Raw genomic sequence first — 23,608 nt, forward strand, 5'->3', positions numbered from 1 at the left:
AATGTACATGTATTAATCCCCAGATGTCCGTTTGGGAAACCAATGAAGAAATTTATTGCAATATCAGTCAAGGCAGTCAAGGAGATGCAAAACAGCAAATACAGTGGCACCTCAGGTTACATACACTTCAGGTTACATACGCTTCAGGTTACATACACTTCAGGTTACAGACTCCGCTAACCCAGAAATAGTGCTTCAGGTTAAGAACTTTGCTTCAGGATGAGAACAGAAATCGTGCTCCAGCAGCTCGGCAGCAGCAGGAGGCCCCATTAGCTAAAGTGGTGCTTCAGGTCAAGAACAGTTTCAGATTAAGAACGGACCTCCGGAACGAATTAAGTTCTTAACCCGAAGTACTACTGTACTCTTAAATGACCAAATCTTCACTATTTCACTATATCCTTCACATTATGCCAAACTAAATGTGAAAGTACACTCAAATGCATGAAAAGGAGTGAGTTAGGCCCCATCCCCTTTTTAAAAAGAAATTCAAATTTGGGAAAGCAGAAAAGAGCCAAACATGTAACAGGAGAAGAAGAACCTCAGCGGTAAGTAGTTTTAAGGAAGGATATAATAGAAGAATTGATTATACCATTTTGAATATACCAAGGGCAGCAGAGAAATAAAGAAAGCAAGGTGGAAAAAGGAGAATAGCAAATAGATTTGTATTTTGTTCAGTGCTTAAAGCAACAGGAACTTTTTAATGCAAAAGTCTTTAGAAAATTGGCAACATTGCTCTTAAAGCAGCAGTTTCAGCATCTAATGAGGGATACCAAAAATTTTAAGGTACTATGACCTTGCCTCAAACTAGGGAGGCAGTCCTCCTCCATATGTTGCTGGGCTTGCAACTCCCATCATCCTTAGCCACGGGCCATGCTGGCTGAGGCTGATGGGAATTGGAGTCCGGCAGCATCTGGAGGGCCCTGGGTTCCCCATTCCTGCTGTCCAAAATTGAATAAATGTATATAAAAACTCAGAACACAAGCTTGCAAGAGAAATTACTTCATGTTGCTTTCCATTTCATTATTGATCCCATTATTAATCTCTTAATTTTCTTCTTTTTATTCTCTCTTCACTTCTCACCTCCATCCAGCTGATGAAACCAGCGTAACAAGTCAAAAAGAAGAAACACCAGATATGGACAGTGAGGTAAATATCACAAAGAATTCATTAGACTGAAAACAAAACGATTGAACAGATGGTGACTTTAAAAATCACATGACATGGTGTAAGTGATGTCTCACAGCGCTTGGAAATGAATGATGGAAAGGCACATTTTTAAAAAGTGTATTGTTAACAATATACAAACATATAAATTCTCAGAAACTATTATTCATTCATTCATTCATTCATTTATTCATTCAGTTTATACACCGCCCCATACCTGGAGGTCTCAGGGCAGTTCACATGCAATTAACTGACAATATACACTAAGTACAATCAAAACACGGTCACTTTTGAGTCCATTTGCACTTCAGAAGAGTGAACTAGTTGCATGTTTATCTTCCTCACTGATATAGGTGGGACATAAATGTAAGTCTAGTTTGTGCCCACTTTTAGCTCTGTGATTCAGAAAGAGAAGCATATTTTCCATGATAAAGTGCAGAGTAAGGCACCCAGCTGCCCGAGTCTCCCAAGATCCTTGGCCCTTAAAAAGACTGAAGTAGACCAAAAAGCAGTGAAGATAGCTTGAGAAACCTGGGGGAGACCAGGGCAGGCAGGGTGTGGCTAATATGAGGGGAAAGTGTTTCTCTGTCAGGCAAACACAGGGTTGGAGCAGACTTGAAGAGGAATGGCGTGGAGCTAGGGATGGGGTTTGTTGAAAGTTGAAAGTCTTCAACAGATGTCCAAAAGACAGCAGAAATTGTTCCTGTATTATATATGTAATAGGTAACACCTATGTACTAAGGTAGCACCACTACACTAAAGTCCAGGTTCCTACAGTATGCGGAATGCACCCACAGATAGGGTGGTACCTGCAAGACGCCCTCTCCTGCAAAGTACAGTGATCAGTTGGGTGTATAAGGGATGAGACAGTCTTTTAGGTGTCCTGGTCACAAGCCATATAGGGCTTTATGCACCAGCCCCAGTAGCTAATTTGCAGCCAGTGCAATTCTTTTAGCTCTTGTGTAATATGGTGATATTCTTCCGCAGGGAGCCAGTGCATTTTGCACTAGTTACAGCTTCCAGGGCAGTCTCAAGGGCAGCCCCACATAGAGAACATTGCAGCAATCCAGTCTGTAGGTTACCAGCACATAGATGGTAGTGGTTAGGCTATTCTGGTCCAAAAATGGCCACAGTTGTCCTACTAGCCAAAGTTGGTGAAAGCCTCTCCTATCCATTGAGGTCACCTCTTGTGACAGAGATGATTCCAGAAGTACTTTCAGAGTACAAACCTGCTCCTCTGTACACTACCTTGAGCTCCTTGGAGAAAATGTAAGATATAAATACAATCAATATAATAAATAATAATATAATCAATATAATAATATGATCAATATAATAAATAATAATAATAATAATAATTTTTTTGATTGTATTTATACCTTTTTCTCCCAGGAGCTCAAGGTAGTGTACATGACTGCCCCTCCTCAGCTAATCCCAGTAACAACCTTGTGAGGTAGATTAAGCTGAGAGGCAGTGACTGGCCCAGTGTCACCCAGTGAGCTTCACGGCCAAGTGGGGATTTGAACCCCAGTCTCCCATATCCTAGTTCACACACATAAGATAACACTTCAAGCATCTGATGAAGTGGACTGTTATTATGAAAGCTTGTTTCATAATAATAATTATCATAATAATAATAATTATGAAATAACATTTTTAAAAAAAACTGTTATTATTTATACCCTGCCCTCCCCAGCCAGAGCCAGGCTCAGGGCGGCTAACACCAGTAAAATTATAATTATACAATTATAATAAAGCAAATTATAATAAAGCAAAACATAATAGGGGAAAACAACAACAACAAAACAGTTTAAAATACAGGTTAAAATGCAGTTTAAAATGCAGCCTCATTTTAAAAGTAGCCCATGGATCAAAACTGTAAGGGGAGGGAAAACATAAGGGTTCAGACTGAGTCCAAACCAAAGGCCATGCAGAACAGCTCTGTCTTGCAGGCCCTGTGGAAAGATGTCAAGTCCCGCAGGGCCCTAGCTTCTTGTGACAGAGCGTTCCACCAAGTACTGAAAAGGCCCTGGCCCTAGTTGAGACCAATCTAACCACCTTGTGACTTGGGACCTCCAAAGTGTTGTCATTTGTGGACCTTAAGGTCCTCTGTGATATACCAGGAGAGGCAGTCCCGTAGGTATGTGGGTCCTAGGCCACGTAGGGCTTTAAAGATCAAAACCAGCACCTTAAACTTGACCCTGAACTCCACCGAGAGCCAGTGCAGTTGGTAAAGCACTGGATGAATGTGGTCCCGTGGCAAGGACCCCGTAAGGAGCCTCACCGCGGCATTCTGCACCCGCTGGAGTTTCTGGGTCATAATGAATGAATGAATGAATGAATGAATGAATTTACTTTATTATGGTCACAGATCAGCATAAGCAAAACATCTAAATAAATAGCATAACAGTATCTCTAAGCAGATAATTATTAAATTAATTGGGAACAAGAGCCAAACGTAGATTAAAACATATACATAGAATACTTGATTAAGCATAGATAATGGATGAATAAAAACCGATAAGGAAAATTTAAAGGAGATCAGTTTTAAAAGACCAGCTGTATGGGGCGGGGCTTCAAAAGTTTCATAATGACTTTATTAGTCATAAGACTCTTCATTGTTCTTGCTGCAAGAGACTAACATGGCTGTCCCTCTGGAAATTATTTAAAACATTGATACTGATTGTTTCACTATAGAGATGTACACATAGTGTTTAACAAAACATTTCATATTCTTTTATTTGTATTTCTCCAGAGAGGTAGCAAAATTGGGAGCTTCCTTTCTCAAGCTTCACATGCTAGTACAAATGCTAGTAAAAGAGAAAGCATTCTTCGTACAACGTCAGAGGTGAGGCCCATTGAAATTAATAGTTTACAGCCTTAGTTATTCATATCTTGATACTTTATTTTTAAAATGTTCTCTCTGCTGCTGGACATCAAAATTTAAGTCATTATCACTAGTTCAGAATATGGGAGACTCTTTAGTACTGGTGGTAGCTCAGACTAGAATGGTACAGAATAGCTGTGGTGGTGCTTGGAATCTAGAGCTAAATGGCTGAAAATTCTGCATCTTAACTTCTCCCAGTTCTGCTTACCTTAGAAGTAACAAAACCAGCTTACTTCAATCACTCCCATTTTGATCACAAATTGTTACACAACAGTTGGTGATACAATACTTTAGTTTGTTCATTGTTGTGTTTCAGCAAAAGAAGGAAAATTTATATAACCCAAATTATAGCACTAGGAGAAATCAGTCAACTGTGGGGTGAGTGAAATAGGTCAGTCAGGAAAGGGAATGTTGATAATGAGCCAGTAAGAGTTTCTGTCTCTTCTCCCAGGATCCCACCACAGGTAAGTTTGATGTCCCACTCAGGCATTGCAGTTTGGAGTGTTCTCCAAGGGTTGGGTCTTATTGCGTAGCCTCTGGCAGTGGACCTTCTCTTGGCATCAGGTTAGTATCAGGCAATATGATCCCTAAGGCTTCTCTGTTCTGGCACCAGGCCTCAAGCTCTTCAGACAGGTCTCACTATTCTTCACCCTCTCTACTTTTTTCCTCTCTTTACTGAGTCAGCTTGTCTCTCTTGCCCCTTTTTTTGCAACCAGCTGTCTTCAGGGGAGTAGGAAGGGCGGGCTGTGGGGTGGGTCGCCCCAGGTGTCATCCCTGAGGGGGTGTGACAAAATCCCCCCAGGCGCGATCGCCGCTGTGCCGGATCCCCCCTGGGCAGATCGCCCCCACCCCCAGGTGCCCAAACGGCTTGCTCCGCCGCTGGCTGTCTTAAGTCTTCTGTCTCCTTCATCCCTCCACACCAATTCCCAGCATTCTCTTGTGTTTGGAGCATCATATTGCTTTGCATTTAGATTTTGTATATAATACTACTACTACTACTACTAATAATAAATTTTATTTATACCCCGCCCTCCCCAGCCAAGACCGAGCTCAGGGCGGCTAACAACCAATAATAAAAACAAGTTGATTAAAATACAACTTAAAAAACAATATTAAAATACAAATTAAAACATTAAGATGCAGCCTCTTCACAGGAGGAGAAAGGAAAAAAGAAAGAGGGGGAGGGAATCAAATTGATTCTAAGCCAAAGGCCAGGCGGAACAAATCTGTCTTACAGGCCCTGCAGAAAGAAATCAGATTCCGCAGGGCCCTGGTCTCATGAGACAGAGCGTTCCACCAGGCCGGAGCCAGTGTTGAAAAGGCCCTGGCTCTGGTTGAGGCTAATCTAACTTCCTTAGGGCCCGGGACCACTAGGGTGTTGCTATTTATGGACCTTGAGGCTGTCCGTGGGACATACCGGGAGAGGCGGTCACGTAGGTACGGGGGTCCTAGGCTGTGAAGGACTTGAAAGGTCAAAACCAGTACCTTAAATCTGACCCTGTACTCCAGCGGGAGCCAGTACAGCTGGAAAAGCACTGGATGAATATGCTCCCATGGCAGAGACCCCATGAGGAGCCTCGCTGCAGCATTCTGCACCCGCTGGAGTTACTGGGACAGCTTCAAGGGCAGCCCCACGTAGAGCGAATTACAGTAATCAAGCCTGGAGGTGACCGTCGCTGTGGCCAGGTCGGGACAGGAAAGGTAAGGGACCAACTGCTTGATGCGGCGAAGGTGGGAAAATGTTGCCTTGGCTGTTGCTGTAACCTGTGCCTCCATGGAAAGGGAGGCGTCAAGGATTACACCCAAACTCTTAATGGAAGGCAATGACACTAATTGGGCCCCCGCAAGAGAAGGGAGTTGGTCCCTCATCCCCATACCATCCCGACCCAGCCAGAGGACCTCTGTCTTCGAAGGATTTAGTTTCAATCGGCTCCCACAAAACCATCCAGCCACAGCTTCCAAACATCTGGTCAGTGTGTCCGTCGCCGAGTCGGTGTGGCCATCCATCAGCAGATAGAGCTGAGTGTCATCAGCATATTGGTGACAACCCAGCCCAAAGCTCTGGACAATCTGGGCAAGGGGGCACATAAAGATGTTAAAAAGCATCAGGGAGAGGATTGCGCACTGCAGCACTCCACACACCGAGGAGTGGCGCGACAACATCTCCCTCCCTAGCGCCACCCTCTGTCCCCGACCAGAGGTAAAAGAGCACAGCCATTTACGGGCTATGCCCTGTATCCCCACGTCAGCGAGGTGGTGGTCCAGAAGATCGTGATTGACCATATCAAAGGCTGCTGACAAATCTAAGAGAATCAGCAGTCCTGACCCGCCTCGATCCAGTTGTCTACGGAGATCATCTGCTAGGGCGACCAGAGCCGTCTCGGTCCCAAAACCAGGACGGAATCCATTCAATTCGTTTGAAGAATACAGTACTTACACATTTTCACCTGTTGTAAGAAGTGTGATGAGAAATCCCAGCCTTCCTCTCAGTTCTTGCAAGGTGGGCAAGAATTGTCATGGATTGTGCAGCAATCCTCACCCCTTCCTTGGTCCAATGTTGAGAAGAAGTCTAGGGTCTTGTCTGGCCTTGCACAGCTCAGTTACCTGTAGTACCTTTGGCCACACAGTAGCCAAATCACATGGTGCCTTTGCCTTATGTACACTTGTTTTTGCATTTCTGTCACACTCTACTTAGTAATCTTCAAATTTCTGTATATTACATCTTTCTGCTATTGGGAAAGCTGACTGTTCCCACCACTGGGGAGGCAAGACTGCAAACACACGGTAAACACATGCATGCAAAGTGTTGGTGCTTGGTCTTGGCACTTCAGATATTCTCAGTATTTGTTCTTTTACTTCAGCCTTGTGGTCCAGCAGTTGTTTGACTACTTTCCTAATCCCCCTTTTATGTTGTTCCATGTCCCTTCAAAGGCTACTTCCTCTTTTTCAAGAAACTAGCCTTTTCTACACATCTTCTTTATATAATTTTTTGTCCTCGTTTTGCTTTTCAGTTTCTCCATTTCAGAAAGGTTTTCCCCCCTCTGTGCACCTTTTCAGTTGCTCCCATTCACAGATAAACGGTTGGTCTCGCACATTCACAAAAGTACCAAGTGCACTATTTGGGTGAGCTTCAACTGTGCTCTCTCCGTACCAGCAGGCTTGATATGTGACTAGACTATCGCTGATATTATGTTGGGTATTGTACATAATTTGAAATTTGTTTCATTGGGTTCAGCTGAATTCAGGGCACATGTTTTATAGTATTTTGACTGAACTTGATTTGTTTCTGAAACTTGCCTTGAACATATGGGGAGATAATCAGATTAAACTCTGGAAAGTACTGGCTTGGTTTCAGATGTGGTGCCAGTTCATCACTGCAACCGTGTTTGGCATCTTTTCTTATTTAGTGCTAGGATTTGTATTCATCATAACTTAATTCTCTTTTCTATCGCCATTTAATTTTAAGAGATGATTTCCTGCCTACCTTTTCAATTTATGTAGCATTAATATAAGCGATCTAACCAGATGTAATGGTTTCACATTTAATATTCAAGCAGATATTGTACACTTCAAAGTTACTGCATAAATCTCTCCTTTAACACCATGCCATGCTTCTGGAGTGGTTAACATAACTCTTATTTGTGACCAAAGCAGATATCTTCCCCTTTTCTACTTCCATTTTTCAACTGATTTTGTATGAGATGATTTTGCCAAGAATACAAATAGATTGCTATTTTGTAATGATATTACTTCCTGTAAGTTATATTTAGGGTTCAGTCTTATACTGGAGATCTGTTTGCTGATAGGCTGTAGGGTTAGACAGAAACTGTTTGCTGATAGGCTGTAGGGTTAGACAGAAATCATGACAGGTACATTGGTGGAACACCTGCGATTGACTAGTGGAACCATCCTATCAAGTGGCATGTGAGGAGGAGGCAGCGGAGTAGCTAGCCGCTCGGGTGCCCGGTGCGGCACACACGTTCTGTAGCTGGGGGCGAGGCGAGCTGCCCATGGGGGTGGGGTGCGTTGTGTGGAGCCTCTCCACCGCCTCCCCCTCAGCTGTAGGGCAGCTGAGGGACAGGTGGTGGGCAGACACAAGCCCCACGCTGCTGTTTCAGGAGAGACGCGTGGCTCGGGCACACTGCAGGCCCGGTGGTAAGTCCCAACCCCTGCGGTGTGGTGCCCAGTGCCAGCCGCTTTTCTTTATGTTTGTTGTCTGAACTAAAAAGTTTCGTGAGCCCATTTTTTAATGCAATGTGGTTTTTAAAAAATCTCATAGTTTTGTCATTTTGTCACACACCCCCCGTGATGACACATGGGGCGGCCCGCCCCACCCCCTTCCTCCTATCAGGATTCGTCCTACTTGCATGTAGGACCTCAATAGAGACACATGCCGACTGGCATGTTGTCTCCCTCCTGATCGGTCGTTCGGGAGCTTCAAAAGCTTTCTCCAGCCCAAACATCACAGTGGCTGATACCAAGAGGCATCAGCACGCTTAAGGATCCGCAGAGTGTTAGCAGATTGCGTAACAGACTCAGCAATGCAGCATTTTGGCTAAACTACTTTATTTACATATAATACACCCGGAGCATTCTGACTCAGCTCCTTCCTCTTTCTCATCAGACAGCAAAGAGAAAGAACAAAGGCCAATACAGTGGTCCCACATCACGGAACACAGTATTCCAAACATCCTGTCTTCATCAGTTCCCACACTGTGGAATGAAAACATACAATGTCATGTGATAGAAAACAATCCTATGACTGCAAGCACGGAGCAAGAATCCTAACACCTCCGCCACTGGGAGGAGGTGCTCAGCCGCTGGCTGTTTTTCCACTGAAATTACCTCTTTCAAACTGCCTTTCTCTTCACAGTGAGAAAAAACACAGGAATTTTTTCCTCTTGGGAAGGGAGGGGAAGCACATTGAATGGATGATTTTGAAAAGTAAAACGGCTGTCATAGAGAGGACTAACTTACTCCACACTCACCATTCCTCATCCTCATCCTAGCCTCAAGTAGCAATCAGAGAAAAGTTACACTGAAACTCTGAATAATGGGTTGTTCACATCAAATTTTCTGCCTTTATCATAGCAGTAAGTGTTTAAACAAAACCAGTACAGTGGTACCTCAGGTTACAGATGCTTCAGGTTACAGACTCTGCTAACCCAGAAATAGTGCTTCAGGTTAAGAACTTTGCTTCAGATGAGAACAGAAATCGTGCTCTGGTGGCGCAACGGCAGCGGGAGGCCCCGTTAGCTAAAGTGGTACCTCAGGTTAAGAACAGTTTCAGGTTAAGAACAGACCTCCGGAATGAATTAAGTACTTAACCCGAGGTACCACTGTATTGTACTAGTGTATAAAACTGTACTTTTAGAGTTGCTCTTGGGGGGGCTATAAGCCATTTTATTTATAATGTTAAAGCTACCATTATAAAAGTGAATTTAGAAATATCTTAATTGTTTTTTCATTGCTTCTCACTGTAGAGAGAGGGAGGACTTGCTAGAGTTTCATCAGAACGGCCAGAAACCAGCAGTTTAGAAATCAGCAGAAGCAAGGATTTGAAAACCTCCAAGACACCATCCATTCTGACTGTGGAGACAGAGCCTTTCCGTCCTACATATAAAGGAGAAGTGAATGCTTTTTGTATACAGCTCTTTTGTATTGATGAGAAACATGAAACAAGGCAAGTACTGTAAATAATCTAGATATTTGATTTTAAATGGGAAAAAATGAGAGTACAGTCATACCTCAAGTTGCAAAAGTGATCCGTGCGGGAGGCACGTTCGCAACCCACAGCTCCGGGTTACTTCCGGGTTCCAGCACTTCTGCGCATGCGCGAGCTTCGAAACCCAGAAGTAACCTGTTCCAGTACTTCCGGGTTCAGCGCAGACCGCAACCTGCAGCGTTCACAACCTGAGGTATGACTGTATATTTTATAATTTTGATCTCTTTAATGTTTACTGACTTTTATTTATTTAAAATGTATAAGATTAAACTTCCCAATCAGTCAAACCAACCAGCAAAAACCATGGTGTTTTAAATGGAATCCCCACCAGTAATCTGGCAGCTGCATTTTGAACCAGTTGAAGTTTCCAGGTCATCTTCAAGGACAGCCCCTTAGGAACTGAGGTTGCCACCAGCCTGTCAGCACTTGGGTCGTCATTGAGGCAGAGGGAGCCGTTCTCTTCCTTGCCTGCCCCTACCCATGATCCTCTTCAAAGCACTAATAGCTGTGAGGCGGTTCCTTCAGCCGTCTCTTCAAGTGTTCTGTCCCCTCCCAATGCCTCTCCCTCAGCATCTCCGTTTATCTCTGCGTGCTGAGAGAGCAGGCGTGCCCTCCAGCCTTAATTCCTTTCCCACGGAAGCTTCCTGCAAATGCTCATACAGGTGGTCTGTTTGGTCACTGTGAGAACAGAATGCAGGGCTAGGTGGGCCTTTGGTCTGATCCAGCAGTGCTCTTATGTTTTCAGAATTGGGATCATGGCCAGCAGCACAACCTCACTCCAACTTGAATAAGGCTTATCATCATCTTGATGTATTGTTTTGTGTAGTTAAAGCTGCACAGGTTGGAGAATGCTTTCTAGAGTAGGTAGGAGGATTATAAAATAAATACTGCACAGTGGAAAAGTCAAGATTTTTGTAAAATTATTTGTTTTTATTTGCAGGTCATTAGATTTCATGAATTTTGTTTTCAACCTTTTCCCAGTAAGTATGTACATTTTCAAAGCCTTTGCTTTGCAATTAATGAATGAAAGCAGTTTACCAGACATTGTATTTTCTTGTATTGAGCCAACTTCCTTTTAGGGGAGCAGAGAAATGGCAGGATGATTTTAAGGACTATTGCAAGGATTTGCTAGTGCACAAGTCAGAGGGATTGCAGTGCAAATCAGCAGAGAATAAACGATATCGACCCTAGGATAATGGGTTTCAGATAGAGCAAAGGGGGTTAAAATGACATTTTATCCTTCTCTTCCTACCCAGCTTAGCTTCCAGGCATCCAGCTACTAAACTTCAAGGGAATTTTTTCTGGTCTCCAGCCCTTAAACCCATTTCCATTTCCTAAAATTTCTTTTGTGACTACTATCTCCTAGGAGACCAGAGAATGTCTCTTATTACCTAAAGTATTCCTGTACATACCTGAATGTGCAGAGTCTGATACAGAGGCATTTTTGTGCATGCAAGAATTCCAAGCTTCTGTGGGGGGCTGCTATATTTATTTTTAAATATATGTTCGACTTTCCCCCCCCACCAATGCAACCAACAACAAATCCATACATGCAATCAATTTTCATTTACAATATCACAGCTCTCGTGCTTGTAGAATAAAAATGGAAAATATACAAGTGGAGCAGGGTAACAATTTAATAGTTGAGGGTGAATAGTTTCAAGGTTTTCTGGCTCCCTTCAGCTACTTGCCCTTCCATATTTTAAAGCACAGTACAAGGAGCATGTGGCTCTGGCTCCATCCTTGAGGGAGAACTGTCCAAGCCTCCTTCAGGTCCCTTTCAGCTGGACAGCACATCCTCAATGCCCTCTTACACACCTGTCTCCAAAGTCCTGCCAAAATCAAACACAGCAAAATAAGCCAATGGCCAGTCAGTTCCCTGGGGAGGTGAGACTTGAGGTTCAGTTGGATTTTGGTGCTTACAGAGACAACAGCAGGACTTGAGGAGCTTTCCAAGGTCATGCAGGTACTTTAGAGTCCTGTCAGATTTCCTCTATAAGCCTCAGGCTCTCACAGGGCTGCTGGAAACCTTTAGACTCCCAACTCTCATCAGCCCCAGCCAGCATGGCAGTGGTCAGGGATGATGAGAATTGTAGTCCAGCAATATTCAGAGCAGGAATGGGGAAGCTTTTCAGCCCGGCAGGCCAAATCCTTATTTCCCCCATCGCTGGCAGACCACTGAAACACAGATGGGGCTGCTCACCTACATCACCAAGACATCAGGTAACCATTTTTTTCTTCCCCCATGTTTTTCCAGTTTCCCCAGGCCATGCTGCAAAGGAGAATCCAAACAAGGGGGTTCATTGATATTGTCTCCAAGCTCTGCTTTCTGCACAGATTGGCCAGACTCCAGAGTTCCCAGTTGGAAACTCCTGAGTGTAGCCAAACCCAGTGGGGCTTGAAGTCATTGCCAATCAGCCTCACAGGCCAGAGGCTCCCACCCCACTGATCTAGAGAGCCACAGGTTCACCACCACTTTTTAAAAGCATCTTTTCTCATTTCATAATAAAATAAATGGAACTCCTATTGTCAATTTTTTAAAACAAAACCAGATCCAACATTGTGTAACTGAAATAAAGAATGTAACTTGGATGCTTCCTGCTTCGACATTTTGAATATACCATAGAATTCCAGACACAAGATTAGTGGCAATACAATATGCCTGAATGGCTTGGTGCCCAAATAGTTAGATAAAATACAGAAACACTAACAGCAGAAAACCTCTGTGGCTAGTTACATATTCAGTTACAGATTCTGTGTTCAAGAACAGGTCATAATTGTGGAAAGTGAAAATGAAAAGTATGTAGAAAGTATCTCTATTTACTGTGGACTGAAATATTTATTTTCAAATTCAGCCTTTTCCAAATGGACAATTTTTTACTATTTCATAAAATGTCTGGTAATTACTAAGGACTATATGTATTGCAAAATATTATATTTGTATAAATACACTTAATCTGTGTATTTAATGTAATAATAAATAATAATAATAAAATAATTATACCCTGCCCTTCCCGGTTCAGGAGAACCAGGCTCAGAGTGGCTAACAACACATTTAAACAACACATTTAAAATATTTAATTGATGCTACAAAAAAAACAGCATAAAATACGGTATGAAGCGTATATAACAATAAAATCAAAAATCAATTTAGGGGGGAAATCCATCCAATAAACATTAGATGATCACCAGGGCTAGCTCGCTAAATCAGTCCCACTTGGGCCAGCAAGGAGACCAGGGGAGAACCAGCTGTGGGATCCCAGGGTGGGCAATCTTCACAAAAAGGAGAGGGGGAGGGAAGGAAGGGGTACAAAAGATCAGGCCAGGTTCAAATTGAAAGCCAGACGGAATAGTTCTGTCTTACAGGCCCTGCGGAAGGAAGTTAAATCCTGCAGGGCCTTGGTCTCATGGACAGAGCATTCCACCAGGTCAGAGCCATCACTGAGAAGGCCCTGGCCCTGGTGGAGGATAATGTAGTATAATGTTCTCCCGAGCAAGTCCCATTGAAATGAATAGGAATTGTGCAAGAGCACAGCCAAGAGCATCATGCATTTTAGTGGGGTTTGCCCAGGAGAATTTCACAGTGAATTGAGCTCTGTAGAGAATAAGGGATTAAGCAGATATTTCATTTCATTTCACTTTTAATTTGTAGACTGCCTTTCTATATTACTATACACAAGGCGGTTATGGAACTGTGACTGCTTTCCCGCAGTTACTATTACACTTCTTGTGATTTTATGAAAATGAGGTGAATATATAAATCACATTGAGTCCTTTTTTCATGCATTATGGCTTGGATCCAGAGAACTGCTTGTGCAGCAGGATTCCTCCTGCTACCCCTCCCCACGGCAGTTTCCTGCGGCACATCCCATCCCATTCTGGAGGGTCCTCTAACCTTCAAGAGCCTGAGCAAAAAGGAGGAGTTGCAACCACACTTCTTTTGATCCCATTCTATATGTTGCGTATAATATTGTCTTTCCCTATGTGTATTTCCCTAAACAGCTTACATTTATTTTCCAGTTTTTGTGGCCTAGTGTAGTATATTATTTCTTTCAGGACAAAGACTTCTGCATTATCTCGGTTCCACATATGGTGCCTGAATTTTATCTGATCCAGAATTTTGTCCGGGTTATACCCTTTAGCAGCTGTACACTGGATCAAGAGCTCTATGTGTTTCACCGTTCAGGATTACTCAAGTTAGTGGCACATTTTGCTACTACAGAAGATTTTGTGGTATTGATTGTATATGAGTTGTTGTCACACCATTTTAGTTTTAGTTTATTTCTTTTAATAGTCTTTGCTAATCAGTTGCTTTGTTTGTGGGAAACAAATTATCTATAAAAAGTTCTATTGCTAGGGTCTGTATAATTTAAAGGGGTATCTTAAAGGATTTTAATAGTTATTCTGTGGCAAAAGAGTTGGGTACTTTAAGCAAGATATGCATTTACCGGTAAATGAAAAGACAAAAGTGAAATCATTATAGGCAAGAGTTGGATTGAATATAAAGAACTAGACCACCTAGTTCTTGTATAAAGATACCCAAGTTAAATAGTATAGTTTCTGGATAAGATGTGAATGTGAGCTGAAAACTAACCAGTAATGGAAAAATTCTGAGTAACATAAAAGCTAGTGTCAAGCCCTTAATAATTCCTTCCTGATGAGGAAGTAAAACAAATATCAGTGTGATGTTTTTGTACAGTGAGGTTTTAAAAGACATATGAATAAAAAGTGAGTTGCTCAAAATGGATGAAAAGCAAAGCCCACTGAAGGAAGCCTAGAGAGACAGAGAGAGGACTTGTGAAAGTGCAAAGTCAGAGAGGTGAAGGGAATGGCTTGAAATGAAATACTGATTAGCAAAGCTTTTGACAAGGAAAAGTCCTCGCACAGAATTTAGAGGATGGCAAATTCAACTCTAGGCCTGCTACTTAACAAGAAAGGATGAAAAATAATACATAACAGGGTGTAGGCTGAAATGCTTAATGGATACTTCTCTTCAATTTTGACAGCAAATCATCATAATAATGTCAAATGAATTGGGCTTCTAGAATGAGTTGATTCCTTACTGAGGGCAAAGTAAACGTAAAGAGGCTAAATATATCTTTTCTCTTAGTCTTTGATTCTCATAATGGGTCAGCTTTTTATGTAGATACCAATTTTTCAGGTATTGTTCTACCCATTTTCAGCTGCTTATTACTAATTGCATGTACAGAAACTCCCTGTATTTTGTGAATATATACTGGGGAGGTAGAAGTAGTCAGTGTTTGATATCCAGAAAAATAGGAGGATAGTATCAAAAGATGTCATAAAAGGTATCCTGTACTATATTAATAATAGATAAGCAACCAATTCTGATTTATAAAAATTTCCCAAGTTTCAAACTTACTGCTCTTTCCAACTCAGCAGCATTTCTCACATACAACCTCCACTCTGTGGAAAGTTTGCAAAAGGAAAATAGCATTGAAAAATAGTAGCAACCTCAAAATATGCTCAGTAACTATCCCATAGTAGTTCTTTTATGGTGCTGTTTTGATGTTTTTGTGGACTAGTAGAGTTCTTGCCTCTTTAGGCAAGGAGACAACTGCAGACGTAATGATGCATGTACTACTGGTTTTTTACTTATTATTTTGCAAAACATTCTATCTGTGTTAACCTCTGATGGCTCAGTCATTTGATGGGCAAGGATCAACAAGTGGTAAAATGAATGTGTGCCAACTCTGGTCAGACCTCACCTGGAGTACTGTGTCCAGTTCTGGGCACCACAGTTCAAGAAGGACACTGACAAACTGGAACGTGTCCAGAGGAGGGCAACCAAAATGGTCAAAGGCCTGGAAACGATGCCTTATGAGGAACGGCTAAGGGAGCTGGGCATGTTTAGCCTGGAGAAGAGGAGGTTAAGGGGTGATATGATAGCCATGTTCAAATATAGAAAAGGATGTCACATAGAGGAGGGAGAAAGGTTGTTTTCTGCTGCTCCAGAGAAGCGGACACGGAGCAATGGATCCAAACTACAAGAAAGAAGATTCCACCTAAACATTAGGAAGAACTTCCTGACAGTAAGAGCTGTTTGACAGTGGAATTTGCTGCCAAGGAGTGTGGTGGAGTCTCCTTCTTTGGAGGTCTTTAAGCAGAGGCTTGACAACCATATGTCAGCAGTGCTCTGATGGTGTTTCCTGCTTGGCAGGGGGTTGGACTCGATGGCCCTTGTGGTCTCTTCCAACTCTATGATTCTATGATTCTATTCTATGATTCTAACTCAGTCTAGATGACTCCCTGGTATATAAATAATAAAGGAGTCTACAGAATGTGCTCTGCTGCTTGTCAATGAAAGGTTAGTGTTTTATCCAGACATAAGCAGGTACCTAGGAGTATACCTACTACAAATCTTTGAGCACTAGATTTTAGGGAAATATGATTTGTAATAAGTACAGTTGATCAAAATATGCAATTTTATCTAGCTACTTTTCACTGTTCTTGAATGGAGCAGCCAAGCATCCATCAGCTCAGCCAGCGTATACTCTCTTTGGGTGAGATGGCCACGTGGTACTTGTAAGAGTGGGTGAATATTTAACAAAGTTATTGGACGTTGTGCTGATCTGGAAGGATTTTTGAATTAGAGGCTCCATCTTTGAACACTGATATCTAATATGCGCATTTTAGAATCAAGTGGTGGTTATGTTTCATGAGAGACTCTTAACGGTTACATTTAAAATGGAAAGTGTTAATCCAGAACTGGTTCATAATGCTTGGCATGTTCACAAATACCCAGTACTTTTCAGAGCAAGTGGAGAGGTGCTCATACATTCATAGACCAAAATTCAGCTCCCAGAATTCTTTGAGAGAAGCCATGCCAGTTACTGATCTCAAATTGATGTATGTTTGTTGAATCCTACTTCAGCTTTTTCTCTAGTAGAGGAGCAACTCAAACCAGCATTAAAGGGTTTTAAGTGACTTGATGTCACTGCAGTGTGATAATACAGTATCAAAACCAAAATTTTCCTTGTGATAGTCACATTTGGGTATTTAAGCCTGGAATCTGAGACAATTTGTAGATGCCATTGTTTGCTGCATATAGAGGATTTGGGTTTATTTCTCTAACAGGTCCTTTATTGTAAGACCAGCAAGAACCAGTGATGTCGCCGGTGTTGAATTACTAATCCAAACTTTGAAATTGAACAAAAGTATATTGGATGACCTAAATGGCTACATATTGGCACGAAGAGATCCAGTAAGTTGTTACACTGCATTATATTGCTTCTGTTTGAACTTTATTGTGAGAGTGTTCAAATAGGAATCTGCTCATTTGTGTATGCTAAACTGGCAGTCTTCAAAATTGCTGCTATACTAAACCAGTATACAGAAGACACCTTTCTGGTGCAAAAAGTAAAATGCCCTTTGGGCCTTTTATATTATTATAATCCATGTCAGAGTGTACTGTGTGGGAGGGGAGCTGAGATGAGATGGGTGTTTAAATAAAGAACATTAATTAAAGTATTAGAGTAGAAGAATGTACACCAAATCTTTTGCTTTGTTTTTCAGGATGGAACACCAATTCAAGCATTTGTAGCAGAAGTTTTGCATCAAATTGTTGGAATATCAGTTATTAGAAATGAAACGGTATATATTCTTATATGCATATCTTTCCCTTTTTGATGGAAGGATTTAGAACACTAAATTAATGTTAAATATTCTCAAAGGCAGGAATGTTTTTATTCAGATAAACATTTTGAACATTTGCTTCCTTCCACAGCTAATGTGTGATGTGTGAATAATGTTTGAACAATCCTTAGTTAAAGGAGAAAAGAAAAACAAGATTGCTGGAGGAGAAAATTTTGTATATCCCAGCAATATACAGTTTTTCTCATCCACAGTCTTGTTCTTCTTTAAAACAAAATGAGGCACTAAATTCAGAATGATATTTACCATAAATGCAATTTGTATGTTTTTGTCCCTTTTTTCTTGAAAAACAGAGATTCAAGGTGATTTATTCTGCCTTCAAACAGAAGAAATAGTTTTGAAATGAATTATTATTTGCTCCCCTTTGCTATTTTACAAAGATAAGGAAGTTTTATAAAGGCAGGCATCTAAGAAACTGAGTGACCTTGCCAGCAATTCCTTGTTAAATTTCTCATTTTAATATGGTAGAAAACCATATGACTTTAACTCTGGATGATATGGAATGCAATATCTTAAAAGGTATATTAATTGCTTCCAACAGTTAGGGGATTCCTGTAATTTGGTAATGAGGATCAATCCACAGATTCTAGTAAGCCAATAACTGGTCTTTTTAAATATAGTTGTAAATAAAAGCAATACTATGTTGTTTTTTAAATAAAAACCCCACCTCTACCAATATGCTTAATTTTTAATAGTTGTCCATATGGTCTTGGTTTTAGGACACAAAACAGCCAGACGTTTTAAATAAAGTGTGTAAATAAATGCAAAACTGTTTTTAAAAGCTACTGTTTCATTTTCAAAAGCTACCTATATGGTCTCATTTTACAGTACAATCAACTGGGGAATGATCTGCACAAATCCCGCTGACATGGAACTTGTGCAGGAGAGTTTCCTGGTGTATAGCTACTTCCTTGGTGGTCGTGATCCCTCTTTCTTGAAAGAAAAACGAATACAAATATTTGCATTATAGCTGTTCCAAAACAGAAGCACAGCTCTTTCCTTAATCAGTATATTGAATTGATATGTTTTCCAGGATATAGAATATATTCGCTCACACTACAACATTGAAGACTTTATTTATTTCAGTCATCACCAGCAGGAAGAGCACGGTCACCTTCACCATTTTGCACTGAATCCAGTCTTTCATCACTATGCAAAACATTTTATGAAGGAGATGCTTCGACTAGCCTACAAATCTTGTCTTTATTACCCTATTTATCCTCAGCCTGAAGATGGCAAGGTAAACTATAATCATTTAGTCAAGAAGTAGATTGATTTTATATATGTAAATGTTGCTGATTGGTTTTTAATTTTATTTACTTTTTCCCTTGGGTGTATGTAGAATTTGCCAACAAAAATGTACACATGTGTAACAATTGGCAACCATTTCTAACTTACATAGTTAGAAATAAATACAACCAATAGATATTCCCAGGGCTCACACAGAAGGATATATTATGATAATTAATTACTAATTACTAATTATTAATATTATATATTATATGTGTTGCGTATAGTCGCATCTGTTTGTCTTTTAAAACCCACAGAAATGTGCTTTCTATGTAGAATCCTAGAACTAGAAGAGAGTCAGTTGGTTGTCTCAACTTATTTCCATCAGCAAGAGCTACGTTGTGAACTTTCTTGAAAACCTCCAGGAAAGAAGATTCTTCATGCAGTTCCTTTTTAAATAGTTAATTCTAGGGCCCAACCTTACTTTTATCCAATGAGCTTCTGGGTCACATTCCTTTTAGTGTGCATAGGACAAGCTTTTTATTTAGGATACTTCATTTCAAAATGGCTCAATAGTAAAGCCTAAAAAAGAATAAATAGCTTTTTCTACGTCGTTTTCATTATTGATATTTACTTGCTTAAAATAATGGTATAGACTGGGTTATGATGAGGTTACCTGAGGAATTCAGCTTGCTTTAGCCAGAGCTGTAGTCACATTGATAGCCATTTTAGAGAAATTCCCTATAAAATAAGGGTGCAAAGCTGCCACCTACACATCATGCTTTATTTTTAAACCTTTACATCCAAGTTTCCATACTTAGACATAAATTTGTGGGATAAAAATATAAGGATCTCAGATTTCAGTATGTTCCGCACACACTATACCTTTTAACACACATTCTTTTCCTCAAAGAATTCTGGGTACTGTAGTTTACCCTTCACAGAGTTACAATTCCCAACAACCCTTAACAGACTGTAGTGCCCAGAATTCTTTGGAGGGGGGAAAGTGCTTTAAAGGAATAGTGTGGATGCAGCCTTACTCCCTCATCTCGTACTGAACAGCTGAATACTCAGCTCTTGACAGAGGACTCTCAAAGGACTTCATTCAAATACATGATCCCTTGCCCTCTCTCATTTTGATATTCATTAGCATTAGGAAGCAAAAGGTCATAAGCTTTGGTAGGTCAGCCTCAAATGTTTGAAGATGGACTGATTTTGAACAAGGACTCAAGAAAATGTCCTTTGTACAAAAAAGACAGTGTAAACTCTGACGGAATGGGCCTCGATCCAAAGAAATACCTCTGCACATGCTCCCCATGCTGCGTTGCCTCTTTTAAGCTCTGGAAAATGACTCCCCTAGTCCCTGGAAGCACCTTTTCAAGGGATGCCAGGAGAAGGGAGAGCAGGACAAATTTCAGTGCATACATGGAATGTTGCACATGGCTCTTGGGATCACAGTGCTCTTGCTGTTCGTAGCCCTTTTTAAGATCTCAATTTCAGATGAGCAAGTTACATTTTATGACCTGAAATATTACCATTACCCTTATTCAGGCATTCAAGCCCTCACACAATTAGAAATACATGAGGCAGGGGGAGTAGGATCATGCTTGCAGGCCCCATCCCCTCTGTTGCATCCTGGCTCTGCCGCCATCCACATAGCAGAGAAAAAGAACTGAATTGGGCAGCCTGTTGATTTGGAACCCTGGTCACATGGGGGAAGCTTATGCATGTAAAGAAGACTCCTTGCTTCAGAACCTTGTCTGGTGTGTGTGTGTGTGTGTGTGTGTGTGTGTGTGTGCGTGTGCAGCCCGAGAAGCTGGCCCTCCTTTCCCCTTGCGTAATTCTAATTGCATATGGGATTGAATGAATGCCTGAATATAACTACCATATATGCAGCTGAAGTGGGGGGAAATTATGCAGGAAAGAAGCATTAGAAATACTTGGTTCTTTTCTACACTGAAGAAAATTAAGGTTTTTTATGGGATGTCATTTCTGTTTAAACAGCAGGTTCCAGACTTCTTCTTTTTTTGGAAACCTTTTTGTTTTTTGCATTTCCTGTTGCTCCCCAACTGTTGTTTAAATGCAGATTATAACTAAACTTGCAGTAAGGTAAATGTATTTTTAATCATTTCCTGTATTTATGGAAGGATGGAGATTTTTTCCTTCACGTTTATGCTACTTCATTAACATTTGTATTTGAATGAAATACAAGTTTGTATTTGAATGAAAATGACTTTTTACTTCATGTGCATTTTCTATGTGCATGTTTAACTTCTCCTTTGCCAAACAACCAGAGGTGAACAGTAAGCATGTAACGTCCTTAATGAGCATGGATGAAGATGATTCATGATTGCACTGAAGGAATATATTCCTGTGGGGAAACTACTTGTGCTACAAAATCCCATAAACCAAACCACTTGTTTATCTGTCGTTCCCACTGAGATAGTAATATAATTACTCTCATAATTATCTTCATTAGTGTCAGGAATTAGCTGCAATCCATTCCTCTGCTCTGAGAGTGTTTATTTATTTTTTGGTGATATTTCTCCTGGATTTAATCAAGAGGATAAAGGATTCTTAAATTCACAAAGCACTGCTACAGACATCTGTGATGCACTTTTATGACATTATCTGCGCTAAAATATAGCTTGTTGTCCTTCAGTTCCAGAATCCCTGTGCCCATTCCCTGACATCTGCCCTTCATTACATGGTTCCCGTGCGACCAAGACGACAGATTGTCTATCCTCTGGAAAAACTTGGCATAAATGCTCCAGCAAAAGAGGTCTCTAAGGATCAGGTGGGTAACAGAAGCAGCAGTAAGCAAAAGGCATAGCTCCAACTAAATGTAGGATTTGGCAGATGGGATGACATTACTGTCTTAATGTTGGTGTGCTGCTTCTTAATTATCTTGAACCTGATGTTCATGCCCTTACTTTGTCGTGCTCTGCTATCTTTTTTTAGCATGTATTTCAAACACAGAATTGCAACTAGCAGCCTTTAAATTATTCAGAATGTTGATAATAATAATTTAAGTATTTAAAATGGTCAGATTCACAGAATGGATATTTTATCATTCTATTTTATTCTGCAGTTTGATCTTTCCCAGAAAAACAAAGTCATGGGCTTGTAATTCCTTCTATAGCTTTCCCCTCGTCAAAAAGGCCATTTGCACTAGTGAAAAAAGCAGTATCTGACTGTGGTCATAAAAAGAGCTCTGCTGAACCATAGCAGCAAAGTTTCATCTAGCCCAGCTTTGTTTCCTTTTGGTGGCCAAAAACAGATGCCTCTTGGAGCCCACAGCCTCTCTCGCTGTCAGCTCCCAGCAACTCAATGCATTACCACCTCTGAGGTTGCTGCGTAGCCATCTATTTATTTATTTATTTAGCTATGTATTTGCAGTCAGCACTTCAAATAAAAATATATCAATGCTGATTTTGAAAGAAGAGAAAATTCATGTTGAAAATTAGGGCAAATAGCTGGCCTATCCTCCATGAACTTGTCTAATCCCTTTTTAATCATGTCCCCAGCTCCAACAAGGGAGAAGTGGTGTGCGCATTGAGGATGGTGCTGGATGCAGTAGGTGTGCCATCTGTTGCTGTGCATGTAGATCATTAAATCGGAGTCTCTTCATGTGGCTGTTGGACATGGGGGATTTTGTGCCCCCACAGTTGCCCCTTGCACATCTAAGCGTGGAAACTTATTCCTGCACACAGATTCACCTTTCTCTGGTTGGGGGACATAAAATGGACCCACATTTACAACTGCATTCAGCAATATTCTTTACATTTTTCTCAGTGTATTTTTTAGTTTCTTAGCTGCTTATTCATATTTCATAAAATCATGTACACTGCTTAATTGTAAAAAAAAACCACACAAAGCAATTTACAGAAATAGTGTACTGATGCTAATTGGACATGCAGAATTTTTTAAAACAAGGAAAATGGATTGTGTATCTGTTCATTTCCATGTTTAAGTAACAAAGGAAGAAATATGCCAAGATACCTCTTCTTTGTTGATGCTAAGTCATCTACTTGCAAATCACCTAGAAAAAGATACATAAAGGTTTTTGTATTGGTTTTATGATGAATGTTACTTTTCTGACACAAAGAACTTATAGCACAGTTCAAATTTTCCATTTCATAGTTGCTTAATAGATTTTTGGCTTCACAAATCTCAAATAGCTAAAATGTTTCAAACTGTGCCTCAACCGTATAGATTGTGGTTTTGAATTCCCTCCATATCTCTAGGAACTTTTTCTCTACTTTACTTTCTGCTACTATTCTATGATGAAATCTCCTCTGTACTTCTATTTTCTAATTCCATTCCTTCCTTTCTGTCCCAATCTTTTAATAATCCTCAGAACCATTACATTTTACATTTTTCTAGCACAATTTCACCCTGTTTTTTGTGTGCTTGCTGTCTGATTTGTGAAGAATCCTTTAGTTGAAAACAACTTTTATATACACACATCTCTTTCATTGTCTATAGAACTATATATCTATATTAATATATCATTTTCTCTCTATATATTTATTGTTAAAATAATTCCTGGTTTCCATTTTCTCAAGACCCTCTTTTCTGATTAGTTCATGCTCTTCAAAATAGGAATCTGTTGTTTGTTTATCTTGGTATTGGACTAAAACCTAATTCAATATTAACATATTTATGCCTTGATTCCATCCTCCACACATATATATTGTTCTATCAGCTGTTCTGATCCCTTCCACATTCCCTTCTCATGTCCCTTTTCTGCTTCTTCCCAGCATGCCTTCCTTTAATTCCCGGAATTTTCATAATAGAATTTCTCGGTGACATTTCCCCACCAAATTCCCCTACCAGCCATCTCATTGCTGTCCAGATCTTCTGTCCTAGCTGCATCCCATATGCCCTCTCCTATCTCTGTTCACTTGTCTCCTGTGTACTGTCTT

The 23,608-nt window shown here is 40.6% G+C and overlaps 1 protein-coding gene across 4 annotated transcripts in view; it reads left to right on the plus strand.

Moving 5' to 3' along the window:
* CFAP61 (cilia and flagella associated protein 61) overlaps positions 1-23,608 on the plus strand; it is a 126,869-nt gene that overhangs the window by 38,326 nt on the left and 64,935 nt on the right. For 3 of the 4 annotated variants that reach the window (XM_081015133.1, XM_081015132.1, XM_081015134.1), the window contains 9 exons: positions 1,091-1,146; positions 3,920-4,012; positions 9,535-9,734; positions 10,717-10,756; positions 13,833-13,972; positions 16,875-17,001; positions 17,313-17,390; positions 18,484-18,690; positions 21,343-21,477. In XM_081015133.1, the coding sequence (XP_080871259.1) occupies positions 1,091-1,146; positions 3,920-4,012; positions 9,535-9,734; positions 10,717-10,756; positions 13,833-13,972; positions 16,875-17,001; positions 17,313-17,390; positions 18,484-18,690; positions 21,343-21,477 (1,076 nt within the window). The remainder of the gene's footprint in view (positions 1-1,090; positions 1,147-3,919; positions 4,013-9,534; positions 9,735-10,716; positions 10,757-13,832; positions 13,973-16,874; positions 17,002-17,312; positions 17,391-18,483; positions 18,691-21,342; positions 21,478-23,608) is intronic. The other variant, XM_081015135.1, reaches the window with a different exon arrangement.

Source organism: Podarcis pityusensis, assembly GCF_964106645.2.
Source record: "Podarcis pityusensis genome assembly, chromosome: 7".
Taxonomy (NCBI): Eukaryota; Metazoa; Chordata; class Lepidosauria; order Squamata; family Lacertidae; genus Podarcis; species Podarcis pityusensis.